This window comes from Corythoichthys intestinalis, chromosome 10 (assembly GCF_030265065.1).
Source record: "Corythoichthys intestinalis isolate RoL2023-P3 chromosome 10, ASM3026506v1, whole genome shotgun sequence".
NCBI classification, from domain to species: Eukaryota; Metazoa; Chordata; class Actinopteri; order Syngnathiformes; family Syngnathidae; genus Corythoichthys; species Corythoichthys intestinalis.
In genome coordinates this window covers 55,048,185-55,075,972 of record NC_080404.1, presented here as the reverse complement: position 1 = coordinate 55,075,972, position 27,788 = coordinate 55,048,185, and the positions used below count along the sequence as shown (strand labels likewise).

Below are 27,788 nucleotides of genomic sequence, written 5' to 3'. Positions count from 1 at the left end.
ATCAACCTGAAACGCGATCATCCTTCCTAGTTGAAATGCATTTTAATGCCGAGAACTGTTCACGCCAGTGAACGAGTAAACAAGCAACAAAATAATCCACATTTTTAAAAAAAACATATAGTGACAAGTCAAGAAAATCACAACCAAGATTAATTTTCAAATTTATGCCCAACAAAATACTGAAATTGTGACATCACTGCTTCCTACATTGATTACAAAATGTCAAATTCGGAGCTAATGGAGAGTCACGTCAAGTGCCTACTTCCATCTAGCGTCGGAGTTGAAAATTGCAACAATGTGTGCCGAATGCCGATATGAAACGCTACAAGTGGCCTCAAATTGGTACGAGACGATGCTTATGACACAAATCCATCCAAAAACGTGACATAAAAATGAAATTGGGCCCTAATTTGTCTCGTATTCTTCGCAACTAAAAAATAAATCACACAAAAAGTAGGATGTTACACACAGAATGAGGGAAAAAGTGCTGCGTCTGTGAGTGGCGCTAACGAGCACGATTGCTTTCAAATCGCGAAGAAGAAAAGCCGCGAAGAAGAAGAGGCTAGCAGCGACAACAATTGCAGACACTTAGCGACGACGCCGTCAAACTTCTTTTATTTGTCGTTACTTTTTGACACAGTCGGTCATTTGTTTACTTAGAAAAAGTCGGAAAAGGTTAAGAAGCAGCAATCATTAGGCGGAGGTTCATTCCGAAGCGTAATGCTTGACTTTCTCGTGTCTTTGCTAACTGTTTAGCTTGTTGGCTTAGCTTCGGAGCTCCGTACAGTGACACGATGGGCCGAGGGTTGAAGCCGAAAAAAGACAGACCTCCACGGGGACCATTTGGGCCGCCACCTGATTGGCCACCTCCACCAGGAGGCTGGGGTCCTCCACCCCCAGAAGGCTGGGGCCCTTTTCCACCTGAAGGTTGGGGTCCTCCACCACCCGGAGGCTGGGGTCCTCCGCCGCCTGGAGGCTGGGGTCCTCCTCCGCCTGGAGGCTGGGGTCCCCCTCCGCCCGAAGGATGGGGTCCCCCTCCGCCCGAAGGATGGGGTCCCCCTCCGCCCGAAGGATGGGGTCCACCTCCCCCCGGAGGTTGGGGTCCACCTCCGCCCGGAGGTTGGGGTCCATCTCCGCCCGGAGGATGGGGTCCACCTCCGCCCGGAGGATGGGGTCCACCTGAAGGATGGGACCCCAATCGACCGCCGTCACCGGGGTGGGTGCCTCCGCCAGAGTGGATGCCACCCCCAAACTGGAACCCCGACATTCCTCCTCCACCCGGGGGGTGGGAATTCCCCCCCTGGGCCTTGCCCGGTTCCGAGCCCCCTCCTGGTTTTCCTCTGCCCCCTGTGGCCGGCGAAGCGTATCCCCCTTCTTTCCCACCCCCAGGATACTCTGGCCCCGCCTGGGTGAGTGTTTACCATTTGACTTTTTTGTAGCGCTTACAATGTGAATGGATTAGACATCTAGCGCTGTTAATGGCGGCCGGTGAGTGCCCGGTAAAGACTAATAGTAAAAATTTTCCATGTTTTTTTTTTTTTTGGGCAGGTTTTGAGTCCCCCCCCCCCCCCACTGATTTCTTTTTCTCACAGTTATTTGCGTTTTCCAAGGTTTTTTTTTTAATGATTTTCAAAGTTTTTGTGCATAAACTGCTACTCCTCCCGCTTTCAATGGATTGGACGTCTAACGCAGTCAATGGCAGCCAATGAATTTTTTTCTTTCTCTGGCCAAGATGCATTAGCTCTGTCAACGGCAGCAAATTAGCCACTAGCAGATGCTTTGACATGGATAAAATCACATTTTAAAAGAGAAATAAGATAGTTTGGACATAGCTGACCTGCGGTACAATCAATGGGAGCTACTGAGTCAATAGCAGATGCTTGAGCATTGATAAAATCATCTTTTACAAAGAGAAATAAGCTTGCCAGGTCTCCATTTGAATGTCAATGCATTGGTTTTGGTGGGAAAGTTGCCCCTACCAAATGGCTGCCCTTAGGCCTGATCAATGGCAGTCAATAGCAGATGCTTGACATAGATAAAATCATCTTTTAAATGAGAAATACGCTAGTTAGGACATGTTTTGAACTTCAACACATTGATTTTGGTGGGGAAGTTGCCCCTACCAACATGGTCGCCCAAAGGCCCGATCAATGGCAGTCAATATGTAAATAGAAGAAAAGTTCAACTAATTGATAAAATTATCTTTTACAAAGAGATATAAGCTTGTTTAGGACTTGATTTGAGTATCAACGCATTGACCTTGGTGCGAAAGTCGCCCCTACCAACATGGCCGCTGTGCAGCCCAATCAATGCCAGATACTAAGTGAATAGCAGATGCTTTAACATTGCTAAAAATCATCTTTTCAACGAGAATTAAGCTAGTTTGGACTTCATTTGAATGTCAACCCATTGGTTTTGGTGGTAAAGTTGCCCCTACAAACATGGCCGCCTTGCTGTCCAAACAATGGCAGCTACTACGTAAATGGCATATGCTTCGACATTGATAAAATTATCTTTTACAAAGAGAAATAAGCTAACAAGTTCTTTCTTTGAAAGTCAGTGCATTGATTTTGGTGGGAAAGTTGCCCCTACCAATATGGCCGCCCTGAGGCCTAATCAATGACAGTCAATGAGCAGATGCTTGACGTTGATAAATCATCATTTAAATGAGAAGTACGCTAGTTAGGACTTGATTTGAATATCAACGCATTGACCTTGGTGGGAAAATCGCCCCTACCAACATGGCCACCGTGCAGCCCAATCAATGCCAGCCACTAAGTGAATAGCAGATGCTTTGACACTGCTAAAATAATCTTTTCAATGAGAAATAAGATAGTTAGGACTTCATTTGAATGTCAACGCCTTGGTTTTGGTGGGAAAGTTGCCCCTACCAACATGGCCGCCTCGCTGTCCAACTAATGGCAGCTACTAAGTATATAGCATATGCTTCGACATTGATAAAATTTTCTTTTACAAAGAGAAATAAGCTAGCTAGGTCTTTATTTGAATGTCAGTGCATTGATTTTGGTGGGAAAGCTGCCCCTACGAATATGGCCGCCCTGCGGCCTGATCAATGGCAGTCAACGAGTAAATAGTAGTATATGATATGGATAAAATCATCTTTTACAAAGAGAAATAAGCTAGGTAAGATTTCAATTGAACATTGACTTTGTTGGGAAGGTTTCCCCTACCAACGTGGCCGCCTCAGGCCCCATTAATGGCAGCTATTCGCTAAATAGCATATGCTTTGACATTAATAAAATCATCTTTTACAAAAAGAAATAAGCTAGTTAGGACTTGATTTGAATGTCAACGCATTAACTTCGATGGCAATGTGGCCTAATGGTGGCCATGTTGGTAGGGGCGATGAAAGGTTTTATTGTTTTTAATGCTTCTGGAGTCAATTGAATTTAGTTCATCCCTTGAACACGTCCAATCCATTTGAAGGGAGGGAGGGTGGCACGTTCATTCGGAGACGTCGGGTGCTCTGTTCAAAAGAAAAATTTTTTTTTTTTTCACCTTTTCAGGCTGCCTACGCTGCCTACGCTGCTGCCTATGCGGCAAGCGATCAGTCGACGGACAAGCCCGAGTGGGTAAGTGGACGGGTATATTCTTTATTATATTTTCATTTATTACTTTTATTCTTTATTAAATGAATGATAAATTCCGGGACGGTAAGTGGCATAAAGGTTCTATACAGAATCTGGGAAAAAATTTACGGTTCCCCGGAAATTTGCCAGAAACTCTCCCATTCATTTTTTAATGGGAAGCAGCGTTCAAATTTCCCATTCACCTTCAATGGCATTTGCAGTGAAATTTACATTGCATTGATGCCATTGACGGCCATGTTTGTCCATTCTATTGATGCCGATGTACTTGGATTCCATTGACGCCTATGTAAGTCGTCCATTGACGGCCATGGACGTCCAAAAATTTTTCCCATTTATTTTCAGTTGCAAAAAGAAAAAAAACAATATCCCCAGATTACAGGAAATGACCAGATATCAATCGGACACGCCCCCCAAATGTCCCCAAATGACCTGATATGACCAGGACACACCCCCAAATGTCTCCAAATGACCTGATATGACTACACCACGCCCCCTAAATGTCCCCAAATGACCTTATATGACAGGACACGCTCCCCAAATGTCTCCAAAAGACCTGATATGACAAGACACGCCCCCAAATGACCTGATATGACCAGGCCACGCCCCCCAAACGTCCCCAAATGACCTGATATGACCAGGACACGCCCCCCAATGTCTCAAAAAGACCTGATATGACCAGGAGACGCCCCCAAATGACCTGATATGACCAGGCCACGCCCCCAATGTCCCCAAATGACCTGATATGACCAGGCCACGCCCCTCAAACGTCCCCAAATGACCTGATATGACCAGGGCACGCCCCCAAATGTCTCCAAATGACCTGATATGACCAGGACACGCCCCCCAATGTCTCAAAAAGACCTGATATGACCAGGAGACGCCCCCAAATGACCTGATATGACCAGGCCACGCCCCCAATGTCCCCAAATGACCTGATATGACCAGGCCACGCCCCTCAAACGTCCCCAAATGACCTGATATGACCAGGACACGCCCCCCAAATGTCTCCAAAAGACCTGATATGACCAGGACACGCCCCCAAATGACCTGATATGACCAGGCCGCGCCCACCAAATGTCCCCAAATGACCTGATATGACCAGGATGTGTCCCCCAAATTTCCCCAAATCAACATCTTGTCCCCGAAATGTCTCCAAACCAACCTGGGTAGGGCTAAGATCTGTATCTCCACACATCTAGGACCCAGAGTAATTTCTCCAGAAATTGCAGTTTCTAGTAACTAAATTATGGAGTAAATGTCTTGATTTGGCTGTTTCAGATTAAAGCTTTGATTTCTGGGCCGGGGGCGGGCCCGCTCCCGCCCCCAGTCTCCAATGAAAACAACACGGCAGACGTGAAACCCGCCGAGGCCAAGAGTGCGGTCGAAAAGTCTGCCGACAAATCGTCGGATTCCGGCGGGATGAGCAAATCCTACGGACTGTTAGCGACGCGATCCTTCGACAGGTAAGCCTCGCAAATTGCCGTCACAGATTCAGTCGCGTCCGACGCCATCGGTCACGTGCTCTTTTGTCTTTAGGCCGCCACCAGGAAGATCGACTGGCATCATCTCTTTTGTTGGGGTAGGCCAAATGTTGTAAACATTAGCATTTAAGCTAGCGGACTATTGCCATGCAAGTTAGCCAATTGTAGTAAATTTTAGCATTATATACTAGGCCTGAACGATATTGGAAAAAACTATTGTCGCGATTTTTTTTAGGTTTGCAATATATTGCGATATTATATTGCGATATTAAAAAAAAAAAGATCTATCTTTTTTAAAGAAATTTTCACTAAATGACTTGAATAGCTGTTTGGAAATACTTTACATAACACACCGTGACCACAGTGTATTCATATAATACCGTCTAATTTGTTAATGATGAAGATTTCTGTATGAAGGTATCCAGGAAGTCATGTCTGCACAAAATAGATCATTTATTGAATACAATATTTTACACTTCAACAGCAGCAAATACATTAAATGATAAATAAAAGAGCAGGTGCATTAGTCCCCTTAGTTTTTGACAAAATATAACAAATAAAAACTTCTGTAAAATAACAACAAAGTTGTCAACATATTTGAACAAAAATATTAAATATGACAAATAAAAGAGTTGTTCACAAACTATAACATTAAATAAAAACCTCAGTAAAACAACAAAGTTGTCAACATATTTGAACAAAAATATTAAATATGACAAAAGAGTTCACAAACTATAACAATACATAAAAACCTCAGTTAAACAACAAAGTTGTCAACATATTTGCACTTAAATATTAAATCTGACTAATAAAAGTGCAAGTGCATTAGTCCCCTGAGTTGTTTACACAAAATATAACAATATAAAACTGCAAAACGGCAACAAAGTTGTAAAAATATTTCAACAAAAATATTAAGTATCAAAACTTTATGTGCAGCTGTACTATATATAGTTATTTGAAAAATACGGTTTACAATAAATTTAAATATAAAAGAAACAAACTCAATTGAACTTGTAAATAATTGAACTGAATAACTGCAAATAACTGTGATGAATAACAGAACCATTTTAACTCCCAAATTTCCTGCCTTCCTGATAGCTGTCACATTAAAAGAAGAAAAGACATTCCTTCAGCTGTGTTATGTATTTGTCTGCATATCGTCCACCTTCCTTGCTCAGCAATTCTCAACTGGGTCTCATAGGTTTTTGGCCAAGACTATTAGTTTATCCACTATAGCAGGCTTGAGACAATAACGTTGGCACGTAACAATGTTCCCACCTGTGCTAAAAAGCCTCTGATGGGGAGCTCGTAGCAGGAATGCATAGATACCTGCGTTTTAAATGGTCCCACATGTTTGACAGATTACTTCTTGTTGAGGCAACCATGGCGAGGCACTGTCGACAGGGCTGTTTTTTGTCCCTTATAGTCTTGTTCTTGCCAAAATACTTCCAAAACTCCTTTTGGATACAGTCTTCCTTGCTCCTCCAACGTGTTGATTGCTTGCTTTCACTTTGAGAACGGGCCCTCCTCCCTCCGCTCTGCTGTTCGGCCCCTCCTCCCTCCACTCCGCTGTTGCAGGGGGAGGGGGAGGAGCCAATGACTTGCTGGAGAGAAAGAGAAGCTGTGCGCTTTTTTCCCCCTCTCCTTCCTCAAAACAAACGTTTGTGGATTAAAAAAAATGAAATTAAAAAACTATCGCACGTCCTTGCGATGGGACTATTGCACATGCGCACATCGCGATGGCGATGTTTAAACGATATATCGTTCAGGCCTATTATATACCATTAAAACTAGCGCGTTTTTGCTATGCAAGTTAGCCAATTGTTTGGCTATGCAAGTTAGGCAATTGTTTGGCTATGCAAGTTAGCCAATTATTTGGTATGCAAGTTAGCCAATTATTTGGCTAACTTGCATAGTAGAAGTCCGCTACCTTAAATGCTAAATAAAGCTAATATTTACTAGATATTTTGTGGTGCACACGAGAAACTATTTAGTGCGCACCAGATTGCTTAAAGGGATCCTCGATCTTTAAGATGGGTAATTCTTAAAAGATAAATGTTAGTATGAGTTATAATAATTTGATATTAATACCCCTCTTAATGATTTAGTTTAACAAAATTTGTAAAATTATTTGAAGTGATAGGTCGCCATTCTTATTGACGTGGCAGTGCGGTGACGTCAACGGGCCCGTGGCCGAAATTCCAGCGTGTCACTCGTTAGCTACCCCAAATGTCGTCAGTTCTACCCTTCCTATTTGAACCAGATCTGAAAAGTGAAGAGCAGGACAGCACTGTCGGTCGTTCACAAGACGAGCTTCAGGGAAAAATGCGTGCAGGAAATGCCTGATAAGACAAAAGTTGGGCAAAACTGGTGATGCGAGAATGTATGCTGTTTGGAACTCCGGTTGGGAGCGAGAGTGTATGGTGTCCGGTTTTATTAGCAGATTTTCAAGGTAAGCATATTGCGTTTTCAAACTTATCCCAATATAATTATGTAGATTGTTAGCATCCAGAGCTGTCGTGTGCTTTACATACAGTACAGGCCAAAGAGCACACCTTGTGTAATCCATGTCTTGTACATTGTAACGTGTGGTAGCTAGGATACGTGTATAAAAGTACCAAAAAGGGGAGAAGCTTCCACTATGCACATTTATTCACAAAAAATATTTCCACCTTGACCACTCTTCACTCGGGAGCTCATCAGTACGCAAACATGCGTTCCCTGACGAACTCCAACATTGTTGTAAGGTCCATGACAGAGTCACTGTCGTCACTGTAGTGTGCCATAGTGCTTTAATTTAGAGCTGAAACGAGTACTCGAGCAACTCGAGTAACTCGAGTTTAAAAACTGATCCGAGTAATTTTATTCACCTCGAGTAATCGTTTATTTTGACAGCTCTAAGCATCACGTTTTGAGAGGAGGAAGGGAAAAAAAAAACTTACTGCAGCCGACAGCCGCCACAAACGACGCCGACGTTGCTAAATACTAGCCTGCACGATGCTACGTTGGTACAGGTAGCGTCTGATGCGTCTCATAGAGATCACATGTATGTTGAACTAGATGCAAAATGACAGACTCGGCCGCATCTGGGCAGCGTTAGTAAACAGCCGCCATCTTAAAGCAGTAGAGCGCTAAGCGCTAATAAAGAGCGCTAAGCGCTAATAAATAAGATTAACGTTACTGTCGCTACTAGCTCACGTAATGTTAGCCCTGCGGAGGGCTAGGTTTCAATTAATTATGACCACTGTCGATGCGTGGCTAACGTGTCTTACATACAGGCTTTAACATAACATAGCATTGTGGAGTGATGAGGGTGTAAAATAAAAACTTAATCATGCTAACTATCAATTTTAGCTCAGTAGTCATTGCTGGATAAAACACCCAAGTAGCACTGGTCCCTAATGTGCTCCAATACAGCCTGTATCATACATTTATTTTGAACACTGCAAAAACTCCAAATCCAATCAGGACTTACAGTTTAGACTAACTTAAAACTTAACTAGAACTTAAAAATGGCTTGACACAAAGAGAAATTCAATTGAAACACGTGGGAAAAAATCCTAACTTTTAAGTGATGTGTGTTATCAAGCGTAACGGCATTTTTAGGTAAGATAAATATATATATATTTTTTTAAATAAGATCTAAAAGTTTTTTGAGTGAAAGCAGTGAATTAGTCTTTTTTTTAAATTCTAGTTACATCTGAGATGCAATTGTTGGCTGTTTTCAACAATATACATCGAAAATAAAGACATTGATTGACTGAAAATGGTTCAAGATTAGATGAAATGTCTTGTTTTCTCATGTATATTTGTAATTGCTCATCACCTAAAAATATATTTGTTTTATCCGATTACTTGATTAATCGATAGAATTTTCAGTCGATTACTCGATTACTAAAATATTCGATAGCTGCAGCCCTACTTTAATTATTTAGTATGATGTGGGGAAATCTCCCACGAAGAATAGTCAACATAAAAGATAACAATAGTAATCCAAATCCGCGTTTTTTTACTCACTCGAAGATCCAGGAATTGGACCGATCCCATGGCAATGTCGCAGCCGTCAATTCCACAAAATAGACTGATCCGAAAAGCCGCTGTGGGACTGACAAATCAAAAAAATGGACAGATCCGAAACCAATTTTGCAGGCGTGGTGGGACCGTCGGTTCCAGAAAATAGACTGATCCCTTACTTGACTGAGGATCCAGGAAAATGTTCGGGCGCCAGTTGTAACGCGTGGTGGGTAGGGTACGTGCATACAGGGACCAGAAAGGGGGAGAAGCTTCCACTTATGCACATTTATTCACTAAAAATAATAATTCCACCTTGATCACTCACTTCACTCCCTTGCATCCAAAAGCAGCACATCGTGGCATTTTACTTTGCGTGTTTAAGCAGCAATAAGCAATTTTTTTAACACGCTACACATTTGGAAAGATACCAATGACGTCATCACTGCGAGCCCGCAAACCATGGCGCCAACTAACGGTCAAAATATGTTGTAAATATTATAAAATATTGCCATTGATTTAACATTTTATGTGTTTGTAACAACATATTTTAGCACAAGAGAACAATTGTGGTTTATTAGAGCCTACATGAAGTTAGAGGATCACTTTAAGAGAGCGGCCAGCAGTTTGTCTTTGGCGCTTTATTACGCGCATTTCACTCGCTATCCGAGCTCGTCGAGGCTTCTTCTGAGGGAAAATAGTTGGAACAGCATTTGATTTTAGTCTCCGCTTATATCCAGCCGCTCCGGTGAGCTCTTTCATAAGTCGACTAAAAGCCTCGAACGTGGTAGGAGAAAAATGGGGAGAACAAAGCCTTGGGTCTTTGGGAAGTTTTGTCAGTCTACAGGCATTTTCCAAACCTTTCACCTCTTGTCAATAGAAAATCTGTGGAGACTCGCATCACTCCCCTTGTTTCCATTTGACTGGAAATTGCATCCAAAAGCATCACATCGTGGCATTTTACTTCGCGAGTTTAGGCAGTAATACACAATTGTTGTACACAATTGGAAACGTCCCAGTTACGTCGTCACTCCGAGCCCACAAAACATGGCGCCAACTATCGGTCAAAATGTGTACTAAATATTAGAAAATATTATATTAAATATTTCTAACAACATATTTTAGTACAAGAAAACAGTTGTGGTTTATTAGAGCCGACATGTCTTTAAGATCGACGATCCCTATAAATGTATTTTTATCGATGTCCCTTTCGGGGCTACGTAGAAAAATGCTTGTTTTTCCTCTTTGTTTTTCCTCAAACGATTAAAATTTTTAATCGAGTTAATTATAGCTTAAAAATTAATTAATCGTAATTCAAACCATCGATAAAATATGCCATATTTTTCTGTTAATTATTGTCGGAATGGAAAGCTAGAGGACACAAGACGGATATATACATTCAACATACTGTACATAAGTACTGTATTTCTTTATTATAACAATAAATCAACAAGATGGCATTAATATTAACATTCTGTTAAAGCGATCCATGGATAGAAAGACTTGTAGTTCTTAAAAGAATTAAAACCTCTCTTAATGTTTTTGTTTTAATAAAATTTGTAAAATTTTCAATCAAAAAATAAACTAGTAGCTCGCCATTGTTGATGTCGATAATTACACAATGCTCATGGTGCTGAAACCCATAAAATCAGTCGCACCCAAGCGCCAGCAGAGTGCGACAAAACACCAAAAAACACAAGTAACAAGTGGACATGACACTGCTGTCATTTTAATGTGTTTGAGCGGGGCATGTGCGTTAAATGCGTCAAATATTTTAACGTGATTAATTAAAATAATTAATTACTGCCCGTTAACGCGATAATATTGACAGCCCTATTTTATTTATAATGTTTAGTGTTTATCACTGAATAAACAGGTCAGTTTCTTGTTACCAACCATTGTGTGTTATTCAAACTCACCTAAGTCAGCTGGCTAGTTGTTATTGAGTGTGACATGAGTCTGACAACTAAGTAAGGAGGCTAAATAACATTAATATATGCTCTGATAGACCGTTATCTGTATCGGCCAGTTTCTGTTTCGGATCGGAAGTGCAAAACAATATCGGATCGGAAGTGCAAAAACCTGGATTGGGAAATCCCTAGTCTGAAATCTCAACAAATCTTAGCTGCCTCTTACATTTCTTACCATAAAAAGGGACAAATTTTGCAGTCGGATGGTTCTCCATCGCATACTTCAATCTCTACCTCAAAGTTCCTCAAGGCAAAGATTAAGATCTTCCAGAACTGGCCAGCCCAGTCACCAGACATGGACATCATTGAGCATGTCTGGGGTAGGATGAAAGAGGAAGCATGGAAGACGAAACCCAAGAATGTTGATGAACTCTGAGAGGCATGCAAGACTGCTTTCCTTGATGTTCCTGATGACTTCATCAATAAATTGTATGAATCTTTGCAGAAGCCCACGGAAGTCATACAAAATATTAAATTTAGATCTCACAGCACCACTACTTCATTCGCTTATGTAACATATTTTTGTATTTGAAGTACATTTTTTGTTCAATTGTCACACTAATTTCTGTTGGCGACAAAACTTTTGTCTTGCCAAAATTTGACCTTTACCTTTTCATTAAATGATCAATCTTTTTTTCTGTGGAGCAAATGTATTTTTGTACATTCAACATCATTTGGGAGGGTCTTAGCTTTCATATGAGCCATTTCTGAAAGTAATTAAATAATTAAAAGTCAGGTTTTTAGCAATTGTTTCTACAAAATGGATTAGCAACAAAACTTTTGTCAGGGACTGAAGAGTATCCTAGAATGATTTCCCACTAGCTGTTGTTTGGCCATATTGTGAGATCATTGTTATCATGAGCCTCGTGTCGAAAACCCTAACTTATCGGAGACGCTATGTGCGACGCCAGCCCTCCTTCGGCCACATCGAGCGAGAAGACGCGCAGAAGTTCACCTTCGATTTCAGCGTCTTCTTTGGTAACCCTCAAGCCATGAAGACCGGCGTTCGAGTCCACTTCACCGCCTGCGACACCAAGGTGCGACCGACCGTCGTCTTTCCCCAATACGGCGGTATCGGTATAATAACCTCGGGCGGTCCTTAATTCTGTCCTGCGTTTCCGACAGAACGGCCATATCGCGACAGATGTGAAGGTAGCGCCGGGCGGGACTGAGAACGTGGACCCGGATATCTACGAGGGCGTGGTCAACCAACCTATCGCCGATCCGCAGGTAAGCTAACAGAAGAAGAACTTAGCAGTGCCCGTCGTCGATGGTGCAGAAATAGGCGTGAGATATAAATTCTGGAAAACGACAATGCACAAAAAGGTTTTTGCAAAAAAATGTATACTACTACTTTAAAGTAAAAAAAAACGACAGGAAGTGACACAAAGGTGCTGTAAAATCAATGCGAAAAAGCCAGCGAAAATGAAAAATGCATGGGAAAACTCAAAAACTGGCACTAAAAGCCAAAACATGCAAAAAACCTGAAAAAAATGGCAAACTGCGGAAAAATTGGCACAACCGTGGAAAACTTTAAAAAAAAAAAAAAAACCTTAAAAAATTGCCAAGCCTCTATAGACACCCACAAAAAACACCATCAAAACCAGAAAAGGATGAAAATTGGTAAAACTGAAAAAAAAAAAAAAAAAGTGAAAAGAACCTCGCCCCCTCAAAAATTGGCTGAACTGCAAAAAAATGGCAAAAAAAACCTGCAAAGAAAATCCCTCCAAAATTGACAAGACTGTGCAAAACTGCAAAAACCTGTGAACAAAACCTCCCAAAAAAGGAATTGAAAAACACAAAAATATTGGCAGTTGACTGGGAAGAGCAAAAAAAAAAAAAAAAAACGGCTTGCTAAAAAATGAGTAAAACCTTGAAAATTCATAAGAATAGAACCCCGCCCCCCAAAAAAAACAAAAAAAACCACACAAAACCAGAAAAGTAATGCAAACACACAAAAAATAATTGGCAAAACCATGAAAAACTGCATGGAAAACAAGACTGCAAGGGTCAAACTGAAAACTGCAGAAAAAAAGGCAAATTTGCAAAAAACAAACCAAAAAAAAAAGTGGACACTGGAAAAACTGCAAATAATAATAAACTTGGAAAAAAAACTGGTTAGTGATAACCCACAAAAAAATGGCATAACCTCTAAAAACACACAAATACGAAACCACCACCAAAACCAGAAGAAAAAAATATTGACAACACCATGAAAAACTGCATTAACCAAAAAAAAATTAAAATAAGTACAAAACTGACTGGGATAGGCAAAAAAACGAAACAGCAAAACAAAAAAAAAAGTGAAAAAATTTGGCAAAAATTAAAAAATGTGTAAAATCTGCAAACCCCTGAACAACACCACCAAAAAGGCATTAAACAACACAAAAATATTGACAATTGACTGGGAGAAGCAAAACAACAGCAAAAAAACGACTTGCAAAAGAATTTGTAAAAACTTGAAAATGCACAAGAATAGAACCCCCATCCAAAAAAAAAAAAAAAAACACAAAAACACACACAAAAAATTGGCAAAACCATGAAAAACTGCATGGAAAAAAACACGACTATGCAAGGGTCAAACTGAAAACTGCTAAAAAATTGGCAAAACTGCAAATAAATAAATAAAAAAATTGAAAAAATTGAAAAACGGGAAAACTGCATGAAACAAAAAATAATTATAAAATAGCACAAGACTGACTGGGGGCAAAAAAAATGTAAACAGCAAAAAAATTATTAAAAATTAAAAAAAATAAAACACCAAAATGCAAAAGCTGCAGAAAAAATCAGCAAAACTGCAAAAAACACAAAATCCCTTGAACAAAACCACTAAAAACAGGAATTTTAAAAAACTACAAAAAAAATGTTGACAATTGACTGGGAGGGGCAACAAACTGCAAAAAAAACTTTGAAAACAAAATTTTAAAACCTTGAAAAGCCAGAATAATCACCCCCCCCACCCCCCCCACCCCCAAATTTTTTTTGGGCAAAACTGCAAAAAAAAAAAAAAAAAACACAAAAACATAATTGGCAAAACCATGGAAAACTGCATGAAACCAAAGAAACACCAAGACTGTGAGGGGCAAATTATGAAAACTGCAGAAAAAATTGGGAAAACTGCGTAGAAAATCCACAAAAAGCCAAAATTGGCAGAACTGCAAAAACACAAAACCCCCTGAACAAAATAGAGCACTCATTGGCTGCCTTGACCAAGAGGGGCAAAAAACTGAAAACATCAACAACTACAAAAAAAGAAAAGAACCCCCCTAAAAAAATTAAAAAATTGGCAAAACTGCAAAGAATACACAAATACACACAGTCATCGACGCCGCTATACGTACAATCCGCGTCAACACAGACATAGAAACACAAATGAGTGAACAAAAATGAATGAAAAGTGAGTGAAAATCCGCTGTCTTTTTGTACTGGATTCGCAGGCGGGCGAGCGTCAGCTTCCCGGTCAGGTGCACGTGGACGTCCAGCCGGTGAGGCTAACCCTGTCGTTCGAGAGGAAAGACAGCGCCGTCACGCTGCTGAAGAATGACCAAGTTCTCATCAACCTGCTGACCGACATCGTCACCGACAAGCGGCGTGCCACCAACATCCGACCCAAGCTACCCGAAACCTTCCAGTACACCGAGGAGACCCGAGAGACGGTTAGCGCTCAAACTACAGATCGGTGTTGTTTTTGGCAGCCCTTTTCATTTTCGTCCAAAATGTTTTCCAATGACCCCCAGAATTTTCCGTTCGCCCGTAAACGGGCTTTTTTCGAGAAAAAAACTTTTTTTTCCCCCAAAATGTATCTCGTCCGACAATTTTGACCACATCGCATCTTACAAATAAAAAAAATTCCAGGTCAGTAAAGGGGCATAAAAGTTGTGTGCAGAATTTGCCAAAAAATGACCCATTCATTGCTCACGGGATGCCACTGAAAGCCATGTACGTCCAAATTTCCCATTCATTTTAAATGACAGGAAAACATAGGTCCTTGTGACTTTTGACCATTTATAATGACAGCCCATTGACATTCAACTGGTGCCCAAGTAAGTTAATGTCATTGACAGGACTTGTCCCCCAAATAAACAGGAAATGACCTGATATCAACAGGACGTGTACCCCAAATGTCCCCAAATCAACAGGAAGTGACCTGATATCAACATGTGTCCCCGAAATGCCCCCAAATCAACAGCAAGTGACCTGATATCCATAGGACATGTCCCAGAAATGCCCCCAAATCAATAGGAAATGACTTGATATCAACAGGAAGTGTCCCTGAAATGTCCCCAAATCAACAGCAAGTGACTTGATATTGTCCCTGAAATGTCCTCAAACCAACAGGAAGTGACCTGATATCAACAGTACATGTCCCCAAAGTGTCCCCAAATCAACAGGAAATGACCCAATATCAAGAGGACATATCCTGAAATGTCCCCAAATCAACAGGAACTGACCTGATATAGTCCCCGAAATGTCCCCAAATCAACAGGAAATGACTTGATATCAACAGGAAGTGTCCCTGAAATGTCCCCAAATCAACAGCAAGTGACTTGATATTGTCCCTGAAATGTCCCCAAATCAACAGCAAGTGACCTGATGTCAACAGGACATGTCCCTAAAGTGTCCCCAAATCAACAGGAAGGGACCTGATATCAAGAGGAGGTATCCCCAAAGTGTCGCCAAATAAACAGGAAGTGACCTGATATTTTCCCCAAAATGTCCCGAAATCAACAGGGAGTGACCTGGTATCAACAAGAAGTAGCCCCGAATGTCCCTGAAACAACAGGATATCCACAGGACAATTCCCAGTAATGTCCCCAAATCAAACAGGAAATGCCTTAATATCAACAGGAAGTGTCCCTGAAATGTCCCGAAATTACCAGGAAGTGTCTTGCTGTCACCAGCACATGTCCAGAAATGTCCCCAAATCGACAGCAAGTGACCTCACATTGTCCCCAAATCATCACCAAGTGACCTGATCTCAATGACATGTCCCCAAAGTGTCGCCAGATCAACAGGAAGTGACCTTATATTGTCCCCAAAATGTCCCCAAATCAACAGGAAGTGACCTGATATCAATTGGACCTGTCCCTGAAATGTCCCTAAATAAAAAGGAAGTGACCTGTCAACACATGTCCCCAAAGTGTCCACAAATCAACAGGAAGTGACCTGATATTAACAGGAAGTGTCCCTGAAATGTCCCCAAATCACCAGGAAGTGACCTGATATTAATGGGAAGTGTCCCCAAATCAACAGGAAGTAATCTGATATCAACAGAATGTATCCCGAAATGTCCCCAAATCAACAGGAAGTGTCCACAAAATGTCCTTAAATCAAGAGGAAGTGTCCTGATATTAACAGGACGTGTACCGAAATGTCCCCAAATCAACAGGAAGGGACCTGATATCAACAGGACGTGTCCCCGTAATGTCCCCAAATCTACATGAAGTGACCTGATATTGTTTCCGAAATGTCCTCAGATCAGTGACCCGATATCAACAGGACGTGTCCCCGAAATGTCCCCAAATCAACATGAAGTGACCTGATACCACAGCAAAGCCCAATCGTAATTTCTTTGGAGATAGTACACCACAGGATTTTTTTTGTCTCTTTAATCTCATAATAGTACAACTCATTCTTTTGATATTACAGTGGGGCAAAGAAGTATTTGGGGAAGAGGGACAGAAAATCACATTGTTTGATTTTTAAAGAATTTATTTGCAAATCATGGTGGAAAATTAGTATTTGGTCAATACCAAACGTTCATCTCAATACTTTGTTATGTACCCTTTGTTGGCAGTAACAGGCCAAACGTTTTCTGTAACTCTTTACAAGCTTTTCACACACTGTTGCTGGTATTTGGGCTGAATCCTCCATGCAGATCTACTCTAGAGCAGTGATGTTTTGGGGCTGTCGTTGGGCAACACGGACTTTCAACTCCCTCCGCAGATTTTCTATGGGGTTGAGATCTGAAGACTGGCTAGGCCACTCCAGGACTTTGAAATGCTTCTTACGAAGCCACTCCTTTGTTGCCCTGGCTGTGTGTTTGGGATCATTGTCATGCTGAAAGACCCAGCCACGTCTCATTTTCAATGCCCTCGCTGACGGAAGGAGATTTTCACTCAAAATCTCTCGATACATGGCGCCATTTATTCTTTCCTTTACACAGATCAGTCATCCTCGTCCCTTTGCAGAAAAACAGCCCCAAAGCATGATGTTTCCACCCCCATGCTTCACAGTGGGTATGGTGTTCTTCGGATGCAATTCAGTATTCTTTCTCCTCCAAACACGAGAACCTGTGTTTCTACCAAAAAGTTCTATTTTGGTTTCATCTGACCATAACACATTCTCCCAGTCCTTTTCTGGATCATCCAAATGCTCTCTCGCGAACCGCAGACGGGCCTGGATGTGTACTGGCTTCAGCAGGGGGACATGTCTGGTAGTGCAGGATTTGAGTCCCTGGCGGCGCATTGCGTTACCGATAGTAGCCTTTGTTACTGTGGTCCCAGCTCTCTCTAGGTCATTCACTAGGTCCCCCCGTGTGGTTCTGGGATTTTTGCTCACCGTTCTTATCATTTTGACGCCACGGGGTGAGATCTTGCATGGAGCCCCAGATCGAGGGAGATTATCAGTGGTCTTGTATGTCTTCCGTTTTCTAATAATTGCCCCCTAAGTTGATTTCTTCACACCAAGCGTTTTACCTATTGCAGATTCAGTCTTCCCAGCCTGGTGCAGGTCTACAATTTTGTCTATGGTGTCCTTCGGCAGCTCTTGGCCAAAGAGGAGTTTGGAGTGTGACTGACTGAGGTTGTGGACAGGTGTCTTTTATACCGATAATGAGTTAAAACAGGTGCCATTAATACAGGTAACGAGTGGAGCCTCGTTAGAAGAAGTTAGACCTCTTTGACAGCCAGAAATGTTGTTTGTAGGTGACCAAATACTTATTTTCCACTCTAATTTGGAAATAAGTTCTTTAAAAATCAAACAATGTGATTTTTTCTTCTTTTTTTTCCACATTTTGTCTCTCATGGTTGAGGTTGACCCATGTTGACAGGCCTCTCTAATCTTTTCAAGTAGGAAAACTTGCACAATTGGTGGTTGACTAAATACTTATTTGCCCCACTGTACAGTATATTTTTTTCTTTCTTGGTTTGGCCTTAATACTCCATCATAGAGCATAACTTTATATTTGTCCATCGGCCTATCCTGAAAGGATTCGGTATATCGGGCAGTCTTTAACACTGGCGCAATCTGTCTGTCCGCTCACCTGTCGCGCTCTCGCCCGTTCGGCAGGGCGTCATCGTCAGCCTGGGCGACGCAGATGGCGTGATCAAGTCGGAGGCGCACGGCGAGCTTCCCTTTTATTTCAAAGAGAACTTCAGCGACGTGGACTTCACCGCCGACGACATCAACGAAGAAGTGGAGTTCACCCTGCACAAGGTGAGCGTTTCATTTATTCCATCTGCAGAATGCCAAAAATGAAATCGGGTCAAAAAGATCAGTTTGTAGAAGCCTAAAATAACGTTAGGTTAATTATTTAATATTAGTTGTGAATAATTTATTTGGTTCTATAAGACAGGTTGGTCGTTATCTATTGGGTTTAAGTCTATAGACCGGCTAAGCCGTGCTAGGACCTTTTTATGTTTGTTACGGAGACTCTCTTTGGTTTTCCTGGCTGTGTGCTGTCAAGTTCAAATACGAATCCTTAGGTAGACATAATATTACCCAAAATAAGGAGAGAAGGCACTCAATTTAGATGAAAAGCTAGCAAGGAGAATGAGGGGAAACTATACAGCTTCCGCAATCATTCTAACTAGCCCCTCCTTCACTTTGCTTTTTATTTGGGATGGCCCGAGCAACAGACGGGTGTGTGTCTTGATCGGGGTGTGCCATCTTAGCCACCCCACGAATTGATTCGATTCCATTGCAATTCAGGGTGCTACGATTGGATTCTTGAACGATGATCACGGTATTGCCGATGCTCATGGTTATCACGATTATCGATGCGTCGTATATTACTAATTAATAAAGTAGACCAACAAATTTTTGTCCATTTATTTATTTAAAATATACTCATGATTCAACAGGAACGATGGAAATATGCCCATACAACAAAAAGCTGCCCTCAAGCTACTTTATTTATTTTTACAAGAAAGTGCAAAAACATTAACCATTTTGAAGGGAGTACTTATTTCACTCACCATTACAATAAAATTTACACAGGTGGAATGAATTCCACATTTTCTGGAAACAAAATTTCTTTAGAAATGAGCCTTCTTTTAACCAATATACTTTGTTTTCAAAGATTTCTGTACTATTTCACATGTTTGTAGTGTTGCCGCTTTACTTAATCATTGGTTTTACACGTTCTGCACATAAAATACACGTTAGCGAATTAGCTAATTAGCTTAGCGCTCAGCGCTAACTATTAACACCTCAAAAACAACAATAACGGCTAAACAGTACAAGAAGATTTGTGTACTCACCTCTTATAGACGCACACGGGTCTTAGCAACACACTCAAGACATTTTTCAATTGACAGACCTGCCTGTCTCATACACAAATTTATTTTATTTATTTTTTTAAAATGTATTTATCATCCAAACAAAACAAGTTTAGCGCGCACGGTTGCACTTTGGGTGTCAAATTCGACTAATGTAGGACGTTTCGCTGATGTAGCAGATTTTAGCAGAACACCGTCTCTGAACAGATGAGGCATAGTGGTCTTGTGCTGCCGCCAAGTAAAATGAACAAAAATGAGTTGGTCTACTCCTCCTTAAACACTCTGTTTTCTGCATCAATCTTGCATCGTTTTGAGCACGCCATGTGCCGTACCTTTTCGCCTCTTCCTCCAACTTCATTCGGCTCAGTTTTTGGCTGTCACTCCGCGGAGTCTGGAAAGCGAGTGTGAGCCATGCTGTTCTAAAAATAACTTTCAAATGCTTCACTCCCATTAGCTGGCTCATGCGCGTCACCGCTAAGGTTTTTGATTGTTGCCCAATTCCGCTCTTCAAAGCCGCAGAAAAAAATGATTTTTGTTGTTGCAACGTGTATTAGTCCGGACAGCTTGAGATCCGGTCCAGACGGCTCGGGGGTCCGGAACCGGACCGAGGTCCGCGGTTCCGTGACCTCTGCTCTAACTGAAGGTAGGATGTTGTTCCCCACAATCTCACAATACAGGGCCCCAGTCATCCTCTCTTTAATACAGTGCAATTGTCCTGTCCCATGCGCAGAAAAACACCCTCAAAGTATCATGCAACCACCTCCATGCTTCACAGTAGGAATGGTGTTCTTGAGGTAGTAGTCAGTAGTTGTTTTTTTTGTTTGTTTTTGCTTTTTTCAGGCCGGAGGCGGGACCAAAGGGTCTCGTCTCCCGTGGCACCATGTAGGCTTAGAACGCCACTTTATAAATCTAACGCCGCCTTCTCTCCCATCCGCTAGCTGCGAGCGGGCGACCGTGCCATCCGCCTGCGACGAGTGAAGGAGTCCCTGCTCCTCACCTTGTGCGGCCCCACCTCCAAAATCATGGAGCCGCGCAAGTCCAAGTCGGCGTCGGCCGACACGTGGCTTGACACGGAGCTGTACGAGGGCGTGGTCAGCCAACCCGTTACGAAGCCCTCCGCCGACAAGCAGGGCTACCCGGGTCAGATCTTCGCCAACATCGGACCCCTCCAAACCAACGTGACGTTCGACCGACTGGACTGCCGCGTCACCCTGCTCAAGAACGACCGCGTGCTGCTCAGCCTGCTGGTGGACAAGAAGAGCCTGAAGAAGCGCGCCGCCAACATCCGACCCAAGATCCCCTTCACCTTCGGTTTCACCAACGAGAAGCGAGAATTGGTATATATTAGAAGCATTTAGTTTCCACTTATACGTAGTGTCTTAATTTATTTAATAACAAGGTAAACAACAAAATTGTACTGTAGCGTTACTTTAATCTTATCCAAGTAAAAGTAAAAAATAGTCATCCCAAAAATTCAAGTATTTGGTGTAAAGAATACTCTAGTACTGGTTCACAATTAACATTTAATTTTGGAACAATGTCAATAAAAATTGTACTCCAGTAACTATAACTTCCAAATAATATTACTCAAGTGCAAGTACTGGGTAAAAAGATTACTCAAGTACTGAGTAACTTCTTTTAATGTTGTTTTAAAAACATCGTCATCAGTATAGTAGCCAGTAAATGTAACGCGATAGTAGCCACCTCTGCCCCTAGCTTACAGCATTCTCCCCTTCCAGGGCATCATCGACCGACTGGGGGAGCCCGATGGCGTCCTCATCTCCAAGGAGCATGGGGAACTGCCCTTTGACCTCCGCGACAATTTCAGCGACACAGAGTTCGACGACGCCGATGTCAAAACGGAGGTGGAGTTCACAGTGGTTCAGGTGAGCCTTGACGGGAGCCCGTTGTTTGGGTGTAAGTGAAAAACCACGAAGTTGTGCCCCCCTCAAAATATATACTGTATGCTGGAAAACAGACAAGGCTGAAAAAGCTGTTTCTGTTCTTGCACCCCTCTTTAACTTAAACTAGTACAGTGGGGCAAATAAGTATTTAGTCAACCACTAATTGTGCAAGTTCTCCCACTTAAGGGTATTAGAGAGGCCTGTAATTGTCAACATGGGTAAACCTCAACCATGAGAGACAGAATGTGGGGGGGGGGACAGAAAAACAGTTTGATTTTTAAAGAATTAATATGCAAATCATGGTGGAAAATAAGTATTTGGTCAGTACCAAAAGTTCATCTCAATACTTTGTTATGTACCCTTTGTTGGCAATAACGGAGGCCAAACGTTTTCTGTAACTCTTCACAAGCTTTTCGCACACTGTTGCTGGTATTTTGGCCCAGTCCTCCATGCAGATCTCCTCTAGAGCAGTGGTGTTTTTTGGGGCTGTCGTTGGGCAACACGGACTTTCAACTCCCTCCACAGATTTTCAATGGGGTTGAGATCTGGAGACTGGCTAGGTCACTCCAGGACTTTGAAATGCTTCTTACGAAGCCACTCCTTTGTTGCTCTGGCTGTGTGTTTGGGATCATTGTCATGCTGAAAGACCCAGCCACGTCTTATCTTCAATTCCCTTGCTGGCGGAAGGAGATTTTCACTCAAAATCTCTCGATACATGGCCCCATTTATTCTTTCCTTTACACAGATCAGTCGTCCTGGTCCCTTTGCAGAAAAACAGCCCCAAAGCATGATGTTTCCACCCCATGCTTCACAGTGGGTATGGTGTTCTTCGGATGCAATTCAGTATTCTTTCTCCTCCAAACACGAGAACCTGTGTTTCTACCAAAAAGTTCTATTTTGGTTCCATCTGACCATAACACATTCTCCCAGTCCTTTTCTGGATCATCCAAATACTCTAGCAAACTGCAGAGGGGCCTGGACGTGTACTTTCTTCAGCAGGGGGACACGTTTGGCAGTGCAGGATTTGAGTCCCTGGCGGCGCATTGTGTTAATGATAATAACCTTTGTTACTGTGGTCCCATCTCTCTGTAGGTCATTCACTATAGGCCCCCCCGTGTTGTTCTGGGATTTTTGCTCACCATTCTTGTTATCATTTTGACGCCACAGGGTGAGATCTTGCATGGAGCCCCAGAACGAGGGAGATTATCAGTGGTCTTGTATGTCTTCCATTTTCTAATAATTGTTCCCACAGTTCATTTCTTTACACCAAACGTTTTACCTATTGCAGATTCAGTCTTCCCAGCCTGGTGCAGGTCTACAATTTTGTCTATGGTGTCCTTCGGCAGCTCTTTGGTCTTGGCCATAGTGGAGTTTGGAGTGTGACTGACTGAGTTGTGGACAGGTGTCTCTTATACCGATAATGAGTTAAAACAGGTGCCATTTATACAGCTAACGAGTGGAGCCTCGTTAGACCTCTTTAGACCTTGTTAGAAGAAGTTAGACCTCTTTGACAGCCAGAAATACTTATTTTCCACTCTAATTTGGAAATCTCTAAAAATCAAACAATGTGATTTTTTTTTTTTTTTTTTCCACTTTGTCTCTCATGGTTGAAGTTTACCCATGTTGACAATTACAGGCCTCTCTAATCTTTTCAAGTAGGAAAACTTGCACAATCGGTGGTTGACTAAATAATTATTTGTTTATTTATTTATAAATGAAAATCTCGACCACTCCTCGATGTCTGCGATTTCTGCATCGCGACCCTTGTTCTATTACCATGTTTCACCCATAAAAGCCCCCCAAAATCTGGCTGTGGCCATTCACAGCTGTGTCTTGACAGTCGTGAGTGTCTACATGGAGTTTTTTGATCGAAACAAGGTAAGTATGCGATAATATCTCATTAAAATCATGGTGCTTTAATTATGCTCTCACCTATAGTTAGGGTTTTGCTGTTATTTTTTTTTTTAAATGCCCTCCTGTTCAAAATTTTTCTTCCCCCCGAAAAGAGATTTTAAGCTTTCTAATGATGTATCACACATGTATTATGAACATTTTTTTTTTTTTTTAATTTGACCAAATTAATTAGGATATCTAATCAATTACTAGGGCTGTCAAAATTATCGCGTTAACGGGCGGTAATTAATCTTTTTAATTAATCACGTTAAAATATTTGACGCAATTAACGGACATTCCCCGCTCAAACAGATTAAAATGACAGCTCAGGGTCATGTGCACTTGTTACTTGTGTTTTTTGGAGTTTTGTCGCCCTCTGCTGGCGCTTGGGTGCGACTGATTTTATGGGTTCAGCACCATGAGAATTGTGTAATTATTGACGTCAACAATGGCGAGCTACTAGTTAATTTTTTTTATTGTAAATTTTACAAATTAAAACGAAAATATTAACATAATATTTCTATAACTTGTACGAACATTTATCTTTTAAGAACTACAAGTCTTTCTATCCATGGATCACTTTAACAGAATATTAATAATGTTAATGCCATCTTGTTGATTTATTGTTATAATAAACAAATAGAGTACTTATGTACAGTATGTTTAATGTATATATCAGTCTTGTGTCTTCTCTCCATTCCAACAATAATTTACAGAAAAATAAGGCATATTTTAGAGATGGTTTGAATTGCGATTAATTACGATTAATTTTTAAGCTGTGATGAACTTGATTAAAAATTTTAATCGTTTGACAGCCCTATTACTTATTAATTAATTAATATGATAGGTTTTAAACAAGTTACTGTCCAACTGAATTATTCTTAAACAAAAATAAAGTTGAAAAATGCTTTTCTTTATTAAATGCTTCATTGAGTGAGACCACTTAAATCCACTCAAGCTGCTTACTTACAATGAGTTGCCACAGCAGCTGTTTAACAAGATAAATGATGATTGACGCATGCGGCCCTTTGACGTTTTCTGCTTCCAGGTATCTCTGGCAAGATCAAACCTTGATGTCTGTCAATCATCGTGAACTTTAATAAGCAACTCCAACGCCCTACCTGACCATTAAGAGGAGTAGGAGGGAGAGTGAGACTATGTGATTGGATCGGGACATCTCATCCGTATTGATTATTTTTTTAATTGGGAAAAAAAAATCCGCGATGGAACGAAGAGCGTCATGTTTGAAGCGTGAAGTAGCGAGGGATCACTATATTCAATATTGGTTTGTATCATTTTCAATATGTGGTGACCCAGAAGTTGTTGACTTTTATTCATTGAGGCCAGTCTTTAACAAGCACGTACGCGTCCCTTATCCTTAACAAAAATGTTAGCTGTTGTGCTACTCGACTGACATTCCTGAGGAAAAAAAGTAAATAAGAAATAATAATAATAGTATAATATATATCAGACGTGACTATTTCTACAAGTAAAGTGAAATATATGACTTTCTTTGCGTAACTAACTCCAACCCTGCTCAGGACGAGGACAACAAGAGAGCCGTCAGACTCCGTAGGACCAAGATGGATGCCGATCGAGCCATGACGGAGAAAAGAAGGCGGGAAGAGGAGGAGGAAAAGAAGAAGGAAGTGGCGGAAAACAAAGAGAGGGGCCGCAAGGAAGCAGCGATCGCTGCGCTCGCTGCCGCCAAAGACAAGGTGGGCCGTGACATATGGACGACCGATATACAGCTAGGCCCCGGGTTTCGATGTACTAGACTTACGATCTTGTCCGCCATTTTGTCTCCATTCATTTTTGTTTTTTTTGTTTTTTAGTCGCGTAACGCGTAAACAATACCTTATTGTATCTCACTATCAGATTTTTTACTTTATTAATATGACTAGGGCTGCAGCTATCGATTATTTAGGTAATCAATTACTCAAACAATTAGTTTGAAAAATCGAGTAATTCGATTACAAACACAGCAGAATAAATTTTAGGAGATGTTAAACAAATAAGTGTTTTTATGCCTGCAATAAATTTTATTTTGACTCGCTCATATTGCACTTTCAACAGAACATTAAATGCAGATATAAAATATAATACCTGTTTCTTCAAAATATTCAGAATTGCGCTTTCATTTCACAACAGCAATAAATGCATTTAAAATCAATTAAAATACCAGCGCTTAGCCTAAAAAAAAACTGAGGATCTTAGTCCAACAGAACAAAAACTCGTGTAGCAAGTCCGTTAGCTTAATTGCTATAAAATGCTAACTTTTTTTTAATTATTTTTTTGTACGATACGCGTAACAAATCTTTCAAACACATATTCCAACCAAAAAGCTGCTGAATAAGCTAAATTACATATGCATAAACAAACATTTTAGCTCAAACAAATACTTATGAACCTTATGTCGACCTTAGGGAGCAGCTGCATTCAGCCATATTTTAGTAGTAGATTAATCTATGAATTAGTTGGTTCGAATAATCGATTAATCGAATTAGGAACATTTACTGCGTTGCAAAATAATTTTTAGGAGCTAAAATTGCACTTTTAGAAGAGCATTAAATGCGAATACAAAATAAAATTCCCGACTGTTTCTCCAAAAAATGCAGAATTGCACTTCCGTATAAAAATAAATTAAAATACCCGAGTTTAGCCTCAAATTATATAATAAAATAACAAGTGAGGATCTAAGTACAACAAAAGAGCAATTGGCTTACTTGAATAGCAAAAATTAGCTAGCTTAAATGCTATAAAATGCTAACTTTTTTTAGAACGATTCTCTCCACAAATTGCTCAAACACATATTCCCACAAAAGAACAGCTAACTATGCTTCTAAACTAAACGAATGCATGATCAAACATTAGCTAAAACAAAAACGTATTCGTTGGACTTAACAGGGAGCTATGAGTAATGTCATATTGACTCTTGCCAATAGCGGGCAGTGTATTCACCAAATCAAAACCAAATGCAACACTTCCAAAATAAACTATGACAACACCACTCTAATGAGTCCTCGAAGCAGAAAATTTTGATTCGAAGCTTTTTTCCTAATCGAATTGCTCGAGTTCATCAATTAATCGTTGCAGCACTAAATATGACGTATAATTCTTGTTTTTCAAAATTCGGGTTACATCAATAGCGTAGGAACGGTAGTCGTTCGTAACCCTGGACTAAACTGTATGGACTTTTTTTCAAGATTGCTCATTAGCCGATATGATTGTATAAGTTCTATGATCAGTCTTTGTGTTGTGATCTGTGGTAATGGTGATTTTGCACCATCTGTTGGCCAATTTTTGATCAAGACAATCCCGGAATTTTTTGAAGAATAGGATAGAATACCATTTATTACATCGTACAACCAGATAAATTCGGTATCAGCCTTTGAAAATCCCATACAGTCGGGCAAATAAGTATTTAGTCAACCACCAATTGTGCAAGTTCTCCTACTTGAAAAGATTAGAGAGGCCTGTAATCGTCAACATGGGTAAACCTCCACCATGAGAGACAGAATGTAGGGCGAAAAAAACAGAAAATCACATTGTTTGATTTTTAAAGAATCTATTTCCAAATTAGAGTGTATTTGGTCACCTACAAACAAGCAAGATTTCTGGCTGTCAAAGAGATCTAACTTCTTCTCACGAGGCTCCACTCGTTACCTGTATTAATGGCACCTGTTTTAACTCATTATCGGTATAAAAGACACCTGTCCACAATCTATCAGTCCAAACTCCACTATGGCCAAGACCAAAGAGCTGTCGAAGGACACCAGGGACAAAATTGTAGACCTGCACCAGGCTGAGAAGACTGAATCTGCTATAGCTAACACGCTTGGTGTAAAGGAATCAACTGGGGGAGCAATTATTAGAAAATGGACGACATACAAGACCACTGACAATCTCCCTCGATCTGGGGCTCCATGCAAGAGCTCACCCCGTGGCGTCAAAATGATGACAAGAACGGTGAGCAAAAATCCCAGAACCACACGGGGGGACCTAGTGAATGACCTACAGAGAGCTGGGACCACAGTAACAAAGGCTACCTGTCAGTAAAACAATGCCCCGCCAGGGACTCAAATCCTGCACTGCCAAACGTGTCCCCCTGCTGAAGCCAGTACACGTCCAGGCCCGTTAGCGGTTAGCTAGAGAGCATTTGGATGATCCAGAAGATGACTGGGAGAATGTGTTATGGTCGGATGAAACCAAAATAGAACTTTTTGGTAGAAACACAGGTTCTCGTTTTTGGAGGAGAAAGAATACAGAATTGCATCCGAAGAACACCATACCCACTGTGAAGCATGGGGGTGGAAACATCATTCTCTGGGGCTTTTTTTCTGCAAAGGGACCAGGACGACTGATCTGTGTAATGGAAAGAATGAATGGGGCCATGTATCGAGAGATTTTGAGTGAA

At 41.1% G+C, this 27,788-nt stretch overlaps 1 protein-coding gene across 2 annotated transcripts in view; it reads left to right on the top strand.

Annotated features, from left to right (window-relative positions):
* Positions 1 to 523: 523 nt before the first annotated feature.
* si:dkeyp-121d4.3 (uncharacterized) overlaps positions 524 to 27,788 on the top strand; it is a 55,191-nt gene continuing 27,926 nt past the window's right edge. For both annotated transcript variants that reach the window (XM_057847621.1, XM_057847620.1), the window contains exons 1-11: positions 524 to 1,409; positions 3,528 to 3,593; positions 4,890 to 5,074; positions 5,148 to 5,190; positions 11,985 to 12,110; positions 12,199 to 12,303; positions 14,511 to 14,729; positions 18,364 to 18,510; positions 20,513 to 20,911; positions 21,314 to 21,460; positions 24,913 to 25,089. In XM_057847621.1, the coding sequence (XP_057703604.1) occupies positions 795 to 1,409; positions 3,528 to 3,593; positions 4,890 to 5,074; positions 5,148 to 5,190; positions 11,985 to 12,110; positions 12,199 to 12,303; positions 14,511 to 14,729; positions 18,364 to 18,510; positions 20,513 to 20,911; positions 21,314 to 21,460; positions 24,913 to 25,089 (2,229 nt within the window). In that variant the 5' untranslated portion in view covers positions 524 to 794. The remainder of the gene's footprint in view (positions 1,410 to 3,527; positions 3,594 to 4,889; positions 5,075 to 5,147; positions 5,191 to 11,984; positions 12,111 to 12,198; positions 12,304 to 14,510; positions 14,730 to 18,363; positions 18,511 to 20,512; positions 20,912 to 21,313; positions 21,461 to 24,912; positions 25,090 to 27,788) is intronic.